A 14,523-nucleotide genomic window follows, 5' to 3' on the forward strand; every position below is an offset into this window, starting at 1 on the left:
AGGAGAATACAGGAACTAAATACCTTCCAAAGGTATTTTTAAGATCAGCAACCATCAACGAACACAATAAGTCTTCCTCAATTTTAAAAGGAGCAGCTCTCCAACCTTCGGTCATTTGGCATTAACCTGCTTTTCGCCTACAAGCAACTGGCAGAGCATACAACGAACAACACCGGCTCACCCAAATTGACATGGGAAATCTAACTTTCAAAATCCACAACTAGCAAAAAATGAGATAACCATGTGTATTTGGAACATAAATGGATTAACATCCAAATTAAATGACGAAGAAGTCCTAAATTACTTAACACGCTTCGATGTCCTCTATATTCAGGAAAGCTAGGAAGAAAAACCACCCGAGTTACAAGGTTATACTTCTAGCTCTGTTCCGGCAATAAAGAGGAAGGGCTTTGGACGTCGATCCGGGGGCCTACAGTCCCCTTTTGCAATAACCCGAATAAACAAAATCTTTCCTATAAAGATCAGTATGACTCCTCCAAGTTGCATTCAGGCATCAATAGTACAACTGTTTATGGATCAAAAGGCACAAAAGGTAATAATGATAAACATGTACATCCAAAACACAAATTAAAAACAGCTAAAGAACGGAGTAAAGAACTAAAAAGAGTAATGGAAGAAGAGGACACCGAACACATCATCCTGGCCGGTGACTTTAACACGCATCTCCTGGGGGGAGTTTATGATGACGACACGACCCAGGAACACAGACGCATGGGGAATTCCAGCCCAAGACCCCGTAAAAACAGTGAAGCAAACATGTTGCTCCAAATTTCTTATTCAGGAACACTTAAATTTAAGATCCGTAAACGGTTGCTTCAAGGAGGATAATCCACCAGCTCCCACATACCACTCAGCAAAAACATGGATTTTACTTTTATGTCCTTATCACTGTTCAAAATAATAGCCACTTTCAAAATAGGTAACAATGTAGCGAGTGACCATATGCCACAGGAGTGGACGCTGAAAACAAAGACAGACCTACTACTGGAGGCGGACAAAAATATAGTTTCAGTTGAAGCAATAAATCTCAAGCGACTAAGATGCAACTCAACCAACATGGAGTTAGTATCAAGCACAGCAAAAAATATACTAATCTGTGCAAAGGAAAACTCAGAACATCCGATGGACAGTTGGGAAAAATTCACCACGTCACTGGGAGACAAAATTCCAACTGGGATTAATCAGAAACAGAGCAGCAAGGCTGTCAACGTAACAAAAAAGGCTATGAGCCCTGTCTCAAAAAAACCGAAACAGATCATAAACACCTTAAGGCAACTTCATAAATCACTGACAGATCAAAAACTGCAGCAATCTCTCCGTAAATCTAAGGCTCTCCTAAAGCAAAGGAGATGGGACAGTAAAAGATCACTGAACAACGATCTATGGGTTAAATTACTTTACGAATCGAACATGAAAAATAGCGCCAAGTTTTGGCAATCAATCAATAGATTACAACGCCCAACCCATCCTGGGATAAACTCCAACACCTCTGAAGTGGCCTGGGTCGACTTTCTTTATAATAATTTTAATGAAACCAATTCTATACTTGCTCAAAGCGCCACTCCTTGCACTGAGAGAGCGATCAGCTCGATGAAGGAGATGCTAAACCAAAACCATGTCCATTTAGATGAAAAATTCTCCCAAGCTTCCGCCCAACTACCAAGGGAAACGGACTGAACACTGACCCAAAGTAATGTCATAAGTACAAGAGAGAAGCCCAATAGCCTGGAAACAACCTTAATTCAGAAACAAAAAGCAAAGGGAAGACAGGCAGGCGCCCCAGGCCCCAATGGCATTCCGCCAAAGCTGTACAAACATGATCCTGAATTTGGGAGCAATGCACTAGAACCGGTCTTCAAATATGCATTTGAAACATCTATTATTCCAGAGTCTTGGAGAGGCTCAATCATAAGCCTGATTTACAAACAAGGGAAGAGGTCTGAGCCAAAAAACTATCGATTAATAGCACTCAGACAGAGGTCAAATATTTTGCGGGGCTTATTTTAAATGACCTAACAACTTGGGCTTCAGACAACCACGTTATTTCACCAACACAAACCGGGTTCCGACAAGGTCAGGGAACAACAAATATTATGGCCCTAAATTTACTAATGGATGCAGCAAAACAGGGGAAACACCCCCTGTTCCTATGCTTCATAGACTTTACAGCCGCCTTTGACCACGTGGACAGAACAAAGCTCTGGCAAAAACTACAAGGGATGGGAATACCACCTCTGCTTCTGGACCAGTTAAGAAACCTGCATACAAACACCTGGATAAGGATAAAGCTAGGTGCAGGGACTCGCATATCAAAAGAAATCCCTACATCAAAAGGGTTAAAACAAGGGTGCGTCTTAGCCCCGTCGCTTTTTAACCTTTATCTAGCAGACTTACCAGGGGAATTGGACAAGTGTAAAAACCATGCTCCAAAACTAGGAAATAACCTTATCTAATCTGTTATATGCCGATGATTTGGTTCTGATAAGTCGACCTCCTATTGGATTACATCTACTGAATGTGACTCACAGCTTCTCAGAACTGAACACCCTGAAAATAAATTATAGTAAGACAAGAATAATGGCAGTAAATCATAGGAAGAAAGGTTTCAATTGGTTCCTGGATGGGCACTGCTTAGATCAAGCACCTAGCTACAAATACCTAGGATTAATATTAGACCAAAATAACTAATTCAAACCACAGATGGAATCCGTACGGAGGAAAGGGGTAATGGTATATTGGGCAATAAAACCTCTAAAGGAGCTACTGCCGGACCTAACACTCGATCCATTAATAAAAGTCCTGCAAGCAAAACTTCATCCTACAATAACATACGGTAGCTCAGCAATGAAGGGCAAAGATGCAATAGCTATAGAAAATACAATAACGCATATCGATCCATCTTTCACCTCCCTAGGTATGCTTCCCCAGCCCAAATACGGTTGGAGTTTGGGCTACAAAAACAATCAATCGAAAGAAGGGGAGCGTACGTAAAATGCTGGCATAAAATCAAAGAATCAGCAGAAGGATCCCTGAACAGCCATATTTGGACAGAGTTATTCCGCCCTACAAAATCACCAGCCAGAGAGTATCTGCAGGACTCAAACTGTTAGGACTGACAGACCTCTGGAGCATTACAGTGTCACACTCTATTTAAAAAAAACGTAGCAAAGGTATCCCGACAACTGTCAGTTGCAGAAGATAAAAACACGCAATCCAAATGATCTCACGGTTGGATAGTACTGAATACGTATAAAGCTTTAAAACCGCAATCTTACTTGAAAATCGGAATAAAACTACAAAAGAAAAATTCTTAAAACTCCGCTTGGGGATTGGTGCAATTAATCAGTTACTTCCCCCTTGGGAGAGAAAAGGCGGTGATCAGCCTTGTCGCCTCTGTGGCTGCGGAGTGGAGGACCTATTACACATCATTTGCACTTGCAATAACCTAAGACATAAGAATAAGCCTTTTAAAACCTGTGTTCAACCAATACAGAGTTAGGACCTGTAGACAAGCGGCTCGGCTGTGTTTCAACCCAGAGAGTGCAGCTAAATTGTCGACTAACAGTTTTTCGACATAACAGCTAAGCGACTGGAAAATTTACGTACGTTGCCCTTGGAACATTCAACAGAAGCTTTGCCAAATGGATAAACCCATTAAATAGAACAGGGAGAAGTCACTAACGGAGCCAACGTCCCAAAATCTCTTCCTACCTTCGTTACACTTAAAATAGTAGTAAGTGGTAAAAAAAGCTTTCCACGGTGATCCAAGTTATAAACACTCCGTAGAGGTTCCTCCTAATGAAGTGTCACAAGTTGTCGATGGAAATCAAGAGTTAAGGCAATGACATTGAGGATTCTCCCTACATCGGCCACGGCCCTCTTTACAACAACACTGCGACCCACAGGAAAAAGGCTAAATGGCACATTGGAAGAAGTCCAATAACTGTGGCATCCGCCCTCCTCCATCTCTTAACTTCGCCTTTTTTAATGAGTAACTGAAATTAAATGTGGACCATATAACAGTTTTTTTAAATATATATGATCAGATGTTTTATAACAAGTTATTGTATGCAACGGTTTTAATTAATCATGCATAATAAAGAAATTCCAATTCCCACCTTTTTTAGGCTGCCTACCACAAAATAAGTAAATAGTCGGGTTGCAGAGCTTTCAATGTGCCTCAATGCAGTTTTGTAGCAGCAACTGTACAGTTGTTCAAACGTTAACACCCACACAGTGGTGCTGGAACAATTTGAGTCATTGATATAAAACGGATAATACCCTCAAAGTGTAGCAAATGAAAGCAGGAAGGGTGTTGTATGTAACCAGTGGTGCATTTGGGAGTGCACTGTTGCAAATAGCTTACTAAAACATGGTGTGGAAGAACACTACTTTACAGACAGCACAATTCTAATGAAATGGTCCCTACATTCTTGCAGCCATGAAGTTTTACTGAAAACTTCATACAGCCCACAAATGTGTGGAAATCGTGTTTCAATGAATAGATACTGGTGCATCACAAAGCAAAGGTGCTTTGTTTTTATCCCATTGAAATATTGGTTTCCAAAACTTCGAAGTTACAAAATAGTGCTTTATTTGTGCTTTTCTAACTACTCAAAGTTGAAATATTTATACAGCTCAAGTTGTGGGTCAGTAGAAGGAGCAATATCCGGGAGCCCCCCCTCCAAATGGTCAGTTCATTTTACAAAATACTCTCACTTTGGGGTCCACGTCTTTCTTCAAATGCAATTTCCAGGTGAAGAATAAGCAGCCATTTGTCAGAAGATCAAGCCTGACATTTGACCCATTTCAAAATTAAATGTAAAGGCATTTGTTAATGCCCACTAACCTTCTGAACGTCAAAGTGTTTGTTGGGGAGCTGCAGGCCCACCCCCTTCCCTGCACACCTACCTCCCCGTATGCCAACTAATGCAAGTCAGTACTGCATCACTGGACACCCATTTCAACTAAGTTGGTCTTCGTAGCTGTTCATTATCAATCCTTGAAGAGATTCCAGGCAAAAACCCTAACAATCAAGCAAATGCCACAGCTGTGCCTGTGTGCAAATGAACAGATAGCGCCACAAAAACAAAACAAAAAACACAAACACAAGTATAGAGGTCTAGCCTTTATTCTGCCGGTTAAGTTCTAGCAATTTCTATTCTCTAACTAGTTGATCACTTTCATATGATTAATGCTTACTTTTAAGTAACATCTTCCATTGAAGTGTGGGACATGGTTTAATTTGTACTGAAGTCATCCATCAATGCTCCTCATCATATTTCAGTCTAAGGAAGGGCGCAGTAATGGTAGGTGTACCCCATCACTCAAACTTTATGCCAAGACCCTGTGAGAATTGGTTGTGAACGAAAAGTGTTCTAGACAAAGTGAAGTGGTAAGCTACAAAAAAAAACAACTTTACAATTAGAGGAAATGCTTAAACTTCACTAAAACAGGCACTCCGGATATTGAGTTGTGCTTTAATTTAACATGTGCAATATAATATATTACTAGGTTTTAGGAGCATTTTAAAATTCAGCAAGCTTAATACCTGCTGTACTGGTTACTCATAGTAAATGGAGCATTTGAAAATAAATATGCTTGGAGACCAAACAAAGTGGAGGTGGTGTATGGTATATATTCAAAAAAATTAGCAAAGATCCATTTCTGAAGAGTCCATATTATCCCAATATTTAGTACTACAAACGCATCAATATCCAGTTTTAAAATAAAAAAAATAAAAGTTGGCAAACAATTAAACTATTTGTTTTCAGAGCCACTTGCAGTGTGGTTTATGGAGCCCCAGCCCCTCAACCTTGTCAGAGTATTGCGTCCTTTGGAACATTTCACATTCTTCTCTTCTACAAAATTACTTTCCAAAGAGCTTCCAGGCCATCCAACTATCGGAATGACTGGCTTACTGACACCACATAACTGACAAAAAGTAGGTAAAATTGTTGATACCTAGGAGTCAGCCCTGCTTGCGCTCACATGTACAAACAGTCTGATCCTTAAAATGAAGAACTTGCCCAAAGAGACCATGTTTCAAAGTATCCAATTAATATTTGGGGTCAAAGAAAGGCAAAAATCACTGCAAGCAATGTAACTGCAACCAGCATCCATAAGGGTTCAACCAGCAGAATGTGGGTGTATGTGGATGCAGGAAGGTGGGGGGCAGGAGGAAGAGAAGTGGGCCTTTGACAAAAGCTCATCCTGTCGATAACAACCAGATACGCACAAAGATTTAGCAAATGATAATGGGGAATTTGATTGCCTGAAGTCAATGGCTGAATTCTCCAAAGGATAGCATTTAACGGGCTACATGGTTTAAACCACTCAAAACATTTTGAAAACCAAGTTCCATGGTCTTTCCCAAAGCCTTTGTCGGCTACAAGCCATGTTAGTCCGTACAATTACACCATCTTCATTAAATTACATCAAGCAATTTCAATTCAATGTTCTAAATACAGAAGCTACAGAAAACAATTTGTTTCAGTGGGAATGTAGAACATTTGGCTAATCAACCCCTCACGGAAAATTGGCACGTACAAACTTTTACACAGGTGGGATATTTAAGTGAGATTAGCTTGACCAATGACTCCAACATGCTTTTATGCCTTATAAACTGACAATCCATAGCATGAACTTGGATAACGTTGACATATGCCTGGGGCTACAACAGGCTGTAGCAACAACGGTTTACATGACACTCAAATTCAACGAGGCATTTGCATCAATCTCTCGAAGAGGAATTTTCATACAGTCTTGAGAAGAATACAAATCGCCATATAAGGTGTTGGCATGGTGCCTAGGCTCCCATCTGAGATCCTCCTTCCTTAGAGAGCTACAAACCATTTTACATACCAGTGCTCAGGCTCTGGCATTGAATAGACATGGACAGGAAGCTAACACTGGATGAACTGGGCCATTTTGAATAACTCTAGGCACTGTGTGGAGTTTGCTCATTTAAAACCACCTACTTGTAGATCAAGAACTCATAATTGTATACAGATAGAAAGTCACTATGATCAACATTCAATTTTCAAAAGGTCACTTACTGGTGTCTGGGGCGTCACCGGGGAAAGAAGTGTGGGAACAACATTACATTTGATCAAAGAATCTCCGTAGAGTGGGCCAGCATCTGCAACGATAAACAGCAAAAAATTAAGCTACCTTAGAGTCCATGCATTGCAGGTTACTTATTCAACATTGATTTAATGGCGAGAACAAACTGGATTAAATAATGTATGCTAATTTTCAGTTAACCTTATTCTGTAACAGTACCCATTTGGTTCAACAAGAAACACCAGTTTAAAAGCATGATCTGCTTTATATTCACATACTGTTCATTCTTTAAACACATGCACACTACACAAGTTAACGAATACCTTTGGAACTAGTATATCAAAGCTTAAATTGGAAAAACAAAACACGCTGCCATTACATCAAAGAATTCCCCTTACCTGCTATGTTGCCTAGCGCCGACACAGCTTGCTCACTAATTTGCGGGTGCTGCGATGAGAGCAGTGCAATAAAAGCTGGGATAGCTCCACCTTCCACCACAGCCTTGGTCTGCTCGGAGGACCCAGAAGCAATGTTAGACAGGGCACAAGCAGTCTCAAACTGCAGAGTACTGTTCTCATCGCGGGCCAACAACTCCACCGTTAAGGGGATATTCCCACGCTCAATGACCTCATCAATGGGAGGATTCCTCTCCTCCAATAGCATCTCTCTGGAAGGATGAACAGATGATGTTCAAGGTGAGCACAATCTGAAACAATTCAGGCAACGTGTAGTCTTCCATGATGAGAAAGTTTTAGATAGCTGTATTTCCAGACTAACTAGCAACAAAATGCATACATCTTCAGTGGATTTACTTCTCAATTAGCCATGCTGGTTATTGACTGGTCTGTCAGCACTGCATTGGAAAGTGCCAGTCACTGGAAAGTAGAAGAGATGCCGGAGGCAAAGAGCAGGCAGATAAACAACCCAAAAGCAAACACAAGACGGAGAGCTGAAATGTCAGACACTCACCCCCAGATCGGAGTTGAATCCATCATTGTTCTTTAGCTCCCTTCCCCACCCTAGTTCAGACCCAGCCATATGCAAAGCAGTCGTGACTGTGTCCCTAAAAAAAATCAAATTCTAATGCATGAAAAATTCAGGTTCTTGTAACAGAGGCATTAGAGGGTAGATTTAATGCCCACATTAAACAGAGGACTAGGACCAAATCATTTGCACAAGTGTCAAGTTCTAATATGCAAATTAACTTAGAACATAATCAAGTGTCATTAATTTCAATGAACCAGCATCTAGGACAACATTTAAACTAAATAGAAGCTCAATACAGGAAGCGCAATGGCCAATACCTTCCTAACGGCTTTAACTCCAACTCAACATTTCGGTCTATAGTACTCGTTCCCGGGTCAGTATCCACAAAGGTCATCGGCATAATCTGTAAAGAATTGATAGAAGGAGATTGATAGAAAGCCAGAAGACCACAAGACTGGGCATTTCACTACCTCACCCTCCAGGACTGTCAATCCCACAGGATTTTATAGTCAATACCAACTTTCATTCATCCACCCCAATAGGAGCCAACAGCAATATGAGCAACATCACTACAGCTTGAAACCTTTAGTTTGGAAACCTAGCTCGATTAGCCTGGAATCTGCACAATTTCATTACCACGTTTCATTAAGATTTTATTGGGTGATGAAACCTTGAGTCTGCACACTGACAGTCATTTCAGATCGAACTACCAGCACCAGAAGCCTCCCAAACAACCCATAGCTAATGTCAACTGAAGTTAAAAGGAACTACAATAATTTAGAGGTCAGACTTATTTATTGTGAGATCGCAAAAGACAAGGGCCTCACATTTGGTACTTTACAAAAGCAGTAAAGGAGGCTCATATACTGCAACACCTGAGACCAATATCTAGAGTTCTGGAAAATAGTCTAGTAGTGAGAAAGACTAGTTTACACCACTCATTTTAATACTTTGCACAAACATCCAAAGCCAGATATGGCATAAAGCCCTTCACCCAATCTCAAATCTGTCCCTTTCAAATCATCCCACCGCTTCTAATTTGAACCACTTCACTTCTTTCACCAGAGAATTCTATGAAGATAATCTTGTACTAGCGATTGGACCTGCCACATTAGATGAAACATGAGTGCAGATAATAGAATTCTTCAGATAGAAGCACCTGATAATTGAGTGGAGGACTAGGTACATGGTGTACAGATGTGTTGTCCACCCATGAGACAACAGCAAGTATATGAAATCTCAGCTTTGGATTCTGGCCTTACCCTGGCACTAATCTAGTGTGTAAACGAGAGCTGGGCCAGCCTCTGGACATAAGCAAGACTTATTGGGTCAGACCTTGAGGGGTACAAACGCCCTCATTTATTAGACCTTGAACTGTCCAGTCACGGGTTTAGCATGTAGAGTGGTAGAGGAGACTACGGTATTTTGTGAATTAGTTGTGACAAGACCTCATCTGTTGCTGATACATGTTAACTCTCGTCCTAGTGCCAACACCCAAATTAATGTATGTATGGTGTACATTGTGCATGCACTGTATGAGTGAACCAGATTAATGGAAGTCTCTGGGTTCCTTTTGGGAATCTCCTGGTCGGTTCATGTGCACAAGGGAAGGTGAGGATGTTTTCCCAAACACTGGAGTATTGCTGACATTCCTAAAGCTGGAGGGATGAGAACCAGACAATGAAATGAAGAAGAAGATACAAGACTACTTTTGAAGTCCGATTAGGTCGTTTTGCTGCAAGGAACTGCTGATTAGTCTCAAAGGGCTGCAATTTGGTATCGGACAGGTGTAAAGTAGAACTGCAGCCTCTTAAGGGTCTGAAGGGTCCTTTAGGTGAAGCCAGTCTGGTCCCTCTTCCTGATCACTGTTCAGAGTGGCTGTCGATGGCCAGGTGCATAACGTCCACACTATTGCTACTCGGCTGTGAGTGCTATCAACTAAGGATTACACTGGTGAGAGGAGCATCAATCCGCAAAAGCAGAGTCTGGAAAAAAGCGCATGAAAGAAGTGCTAACCAAACTGGTCCCAATTGTACAAATACAGTGAACGGGGTGCCTGCTAACATGGGAGCTGCTGACACATGGTCCAATTCTAAGTTCTTTGGCGAAGGAAGGGAAGCTCTGCAAAGTACCGAGAGTACTGATAGACAACCAAAGCTGGCATCCAGCTTCCCAAAGGTGAGGAGACTAGTTGGAGGCTGATCGGAATCAAGGTTAGTCTCCATGTCTGAAGCACTTGGAGAGGGGATGTTGCTTAGCCCAAGACAGAGTGAGTGTGCAGATGCTGCTGGAGGTGATGAGTAAGTGACAAGCAGAAGTACCTGGCACCAGACCTTCTGGTCAGGAAGATTAGAGGGGCTGACACTTGCCTGACACGACTACACGATGGCACTGCTAAAGTGTTCCTGAGTGGAATGCCACTGTAACCCTGAAGGCAGCCAGCCTCAAAGCATGGTCCTGAAGTGTGGATAAAGCAGACTGGTGTGCTTTGACAACTGACCCCACTTGTGTGGACCAAGCGACTGTCCCATCACCCAGAGTAGTGAGATGCAGTGCTACCCTCAGAAGGGCCTTCGGTGGCCCCATGACCTCTGACCCAGCCAAACTCACTGCACCCAGAACAGGACCTACAAATGACCAGAGACTGGCAGTAATGCTAGTCAGACTGATGTACAGCCTCTGCATCTGGTTACATGAACAGGACAGAGTGCAGACGTTCACAGCCAGGGGATTCTTCCTTTGGGATGGTGAACCAGATGTGTGCTGCGAGCCCAGACCGTCACCAGTGAGAGAAGGGAGACTTTCATTGGTGATACACCCACACTAGAACTGGGAAACTGAGCACAGGAGGTAGCACTGAATCTGATAATCCACGGTACCATATTTTGCAACTAGTTCGGGGAAGTTAGGGGAGCTTGAACCCAGGGTACAGTGTGCCTGCACCAGTGGGTAGTTGCAACAGCATTTTGTAGTATGTAGCATCTCATCTACGTGAACTAAAGTAATTTAAAAAAGATAAGCAATGGATTTGACAACTGGAAGAGTGCTGTCTGAGAGCTTGATGCCCCTCCTCACTACCTTCCTGAGGTGCCGTGACAGTTCACCATTGATACTACCGAGAGCCAAGTGATGAAGGGTTTGTAAATGCCCGTTCTGCACAGCCATTGCAGCGTAGATCCCGGGATAGAGGTAAGTGACACCAGCCCCACAGAAGATGCACAGTAGCCCCAGATTGCCCGGTGGCCAGTCTGAGCAGGATCAAACACTGGTAATGAAAAATCCTAGACTATAGCTTCAGAACAAGAGCCCTGGAGATCCAATGCAAGGGGCATTGATCGCCAAGTAATGACCCAGTGTAGGGAATGAATAAGAATTAGGTGCTTCAACATTTTAGGGCACCAGCAACTCACATCAGTAGAAAGAACCATCCTGACCATAACCCCGTTCTGCTTAAGCTTTGCTCTCGTCCTCACCGGTGCCGCCCCAGCTTTCTGTTGCTCTGGGAAGAGACAATCCTCTTCGTCAAAACTAGTAACATTTCTTTGTTTCAATATCTGCTCAGCTTTCTTTGCTTTCCTGATCTTCATGGACACCTCAACTCTGCGCCGTCTGAGCTCCTGCCATGAAACAGACCATGTGAAAAAAAAATTAACTTACAGACAGAATTCAACAAGTTGACTAATCCGTCCATAAAGTCATCAAGGTTCCACCTGGAGAATTTGGCTAATATAGAAGCATATATATTTATGGGCACAACTCACTTGCTGGACTGTATGCTCCAAAAGACACTTGACAAGTGGTCGGAAAGGCTACAATGCAATGTGTTGCATCATTTTTTTTTTTTATAATAAAGAGCCTTATCCCACACTCATTTATGGACTGTAAACAGGTTTATAATACTCATTTACCCAGCTCAGTAGAATGAAAGTACGCCTTGCCAGGAATCAAATTGTGCGATGCCAGCATTTTAAGAAATCATTGAGAATGGCAATTATGTATTCAAAAATTAATCCTACAAGGTAACCAGCTTTAATGCTACCCAGTAGCCTATAACTCAGGAAAATAGGCACAATGACTCCAGCACAGTTTTTTCATCTCCTGTGTTGGAGCTGCCCTCCTATAGTATGATCCTTCAAAGGTAAAAGTTTGCCTCCAAGCAGAGTTTACAAGTAATCTACAAGCTAAATACATTTTAGTGCCTTCATATTAGACCCATCAGAAGGTGCTGGAAAGGGGGTTCAGAGTCAGTAACGGCAAGTGCTGGCTGGATTAGGGGACTATTAAAAGATGTGGACCCTTGAGACTGACATTATAAGTGAGTAAGTCAAGGCCGATCTACTGCTGCAACAGTGTCAGATCAGACCATAATATGCCAACACTGCACAGGTTTTAAGGCTTTGACGTTAACTTTCATCCCGTGTGACCAGAGGTTAATGGTGTAACTTGTACTCCTTGAAAGTTACCAAGCAATTTAGTGAGGAATCCAAGACTCCACTACCCTTCATACCCACACGAAGTTTTTAAAAAAAAATAAAGATGTTTTATTGAGATAATTGATGTCATACGCAAGTGGTATATACAAATTCATTATATCCTTATTCCAATTAAACATTAAGAAATTAATAATACAGATTAATAATAATTCAGTAATAAATATATGTTATCTAAAACTGTGCTATTAAAATATTCTGACAGTAGTTCAATAAACAATGCAAATCAAGATACATATTAAAAAAACGTACTCAGCCATTCAATCTTCTCCACCTAGCAAGTGGTGCCCAGATATTTCGTCCTAATTCCCTGTATTTTTTACCTTTTAGCTCATAGAGGCAAGATTCGATATTATGCATATCTAGCAGCCTTGCTATCCACATTTGAAAGGTGGGGGGGGGGGGGGAATCTTTCCATCCTGCTGAAATTAAAATGCGAAGTACAGCAGTAGATATAAAAACCAAAGCTTCAGCAGCACTTCCTAACTGCCGTTTCTTATCTACCCCTAATAGCATTAGTGAAGGGGATAGAACAATCCTACATTCTAGCAGCCCCTCCAAGAAATTTCCAATTTCCCTTAATGTCAAAGATAGCTGATCACACTGATGGAACATATGAATTAAGTCAGCTGGGCCCTTATCGCATCTAGGGCACTTATCGTTCTCCACCAGACCCCAGGCATGCAGCTTCGCCGGAGTAGGATACAAATTAAACAGCTTTTTGTAGTGCTGAGCCCGTAGGTTAGAGGATCGTAAAAGTCTCTTATCTAATGCAAGTGCTAGTTCTAAATCCGCATCTGGATCGCCTAGCTTCGCCGCAATTGCAGATTCCGTTTTTTCCAAATCATCCTGGATGCCAACCATTAAATGGTTATAGACTAGTTTGATTTTGTTGCCCCCATTCCATAAGTAATCAATTATGGGGATACGATTCATTATTGAGATCCTCGGCCTAAATGCCATCACTGTTTGAGCCAATTGTCTATAGAGAAACCAGTGATTAGAGGGGACCCACACGAAGTTTTGAAAGTTCTCTGCAGACCTACTTCGCTTAACATTAAACTATCCTTAAGCAAATTCATATGCATCCTTTAAATTCTTTAACTTCCAACTGAGCTGTTCACATGTACAACCACCTAGAACATAAGAGGAAACACTTTACCAAGGGTGGTGGAGGACTCCAGACCATCGGCCACAGTAAAAGTTGTGACCTGTTTGGGAAAATAGAGAAACAAGGACTGCTCTACCTCCTTCACGATCCCTGTGCCACTCACTACTGATGAAGTGGAGTGTGTGTGTGTGGGGGGGGGGGGGGGGTTGGGGTGGTAACGTCATGGGGCAGGTATAGTGCCCCCAATCAAATGATTTACTGAGGGATCCAAGAGATCTTCGCAGTACCAATTCCATGAGCAGCTAATATTCGATATAACATCCAGCTAGATACCCTCAAAGTGGTCCAGCCCCAGTAACCACATTACTGCGTCTGAGGATGAAAATCATTCGGCCTGCCATGCGGACGATAGCTGGTATCCTGTTACAGCTGCATCTGAGCCAATTATATAGTGTTGCAGATTTCACGGTTTTATCACATCATTTACAATTAGGACATCACTTGGCACTGCAGGTATGCCACGAAAATGATTGAGGTGTCAGCAAAGTCATGCAAAATTAAAAAAACACCCAAAAAAACAAAAACACTGAAATGTCTAATGGCAGTGGTGCAAAGCAATGTATGCAGGACAATGACAATGCACACTTTAAGCCAACATTTCTAGATTAGGATAGTGACCTCAGCAAGGTGTCAATGTAGAAATTAGCATTATCAAAATGACTGAGTAATTACAGATTCCCACAAACTTTAATTTTGGATTAAAATCGATCAAAAATATTCAAGTCATGAAAGGAATAGGACATACGTTTCTTCAATACCGAGACCCTGGTGGCCACCTATGGGACCTTG

General features: G+C 41.9%; 1 protein-coding gene across 1 annotated transcript in view; it reads right to left on the reverse strand.

The window, feature by feature from the left end:
- Positions 1–14,523, reverse strand: part of LOC144768626 (importin subunit alpha-5-like) — a 92,410-nt gene that overhangs the window by 28,623 nt on the left and 49,264 nt on the right. The window contains exons 2-5 of the mRNA XM_078652436.1: positions 11,547–11,690; positions 8,391–8,476; positions 7,485–7,753; positions 7,080–7,162 (exon numbers count right to left, since the gene is read on the reverse strand). Of these exons, the coding sequence (XP_078508562.1) occupies positions 7,080–7,162; positions 7,485–7,753; positions 8,391–8,476; positions 11,547–11,690 (582 nt within the window). The remainder of the gene's footprint in view (positions 1–7,079; positions 7,163–7,484; positions 7,754–8,390; positions 8,477–11,546; positions 11,691–14,523) is intronic.

Source organism: Lissotriton helveticus, chromosome 7 (assembly GCF_964261635.1).
Source record: "Lissotriton helveticus chromosome 7, aLisHel1.1, whole genome shotgun sequence".
Classification (NCBI taxonomy): Eukaryota; Metazoa; Chordata; class Amphibia; order Caudata; family Salamandridae; genus Lissotriton; species Lissotriton helveticus.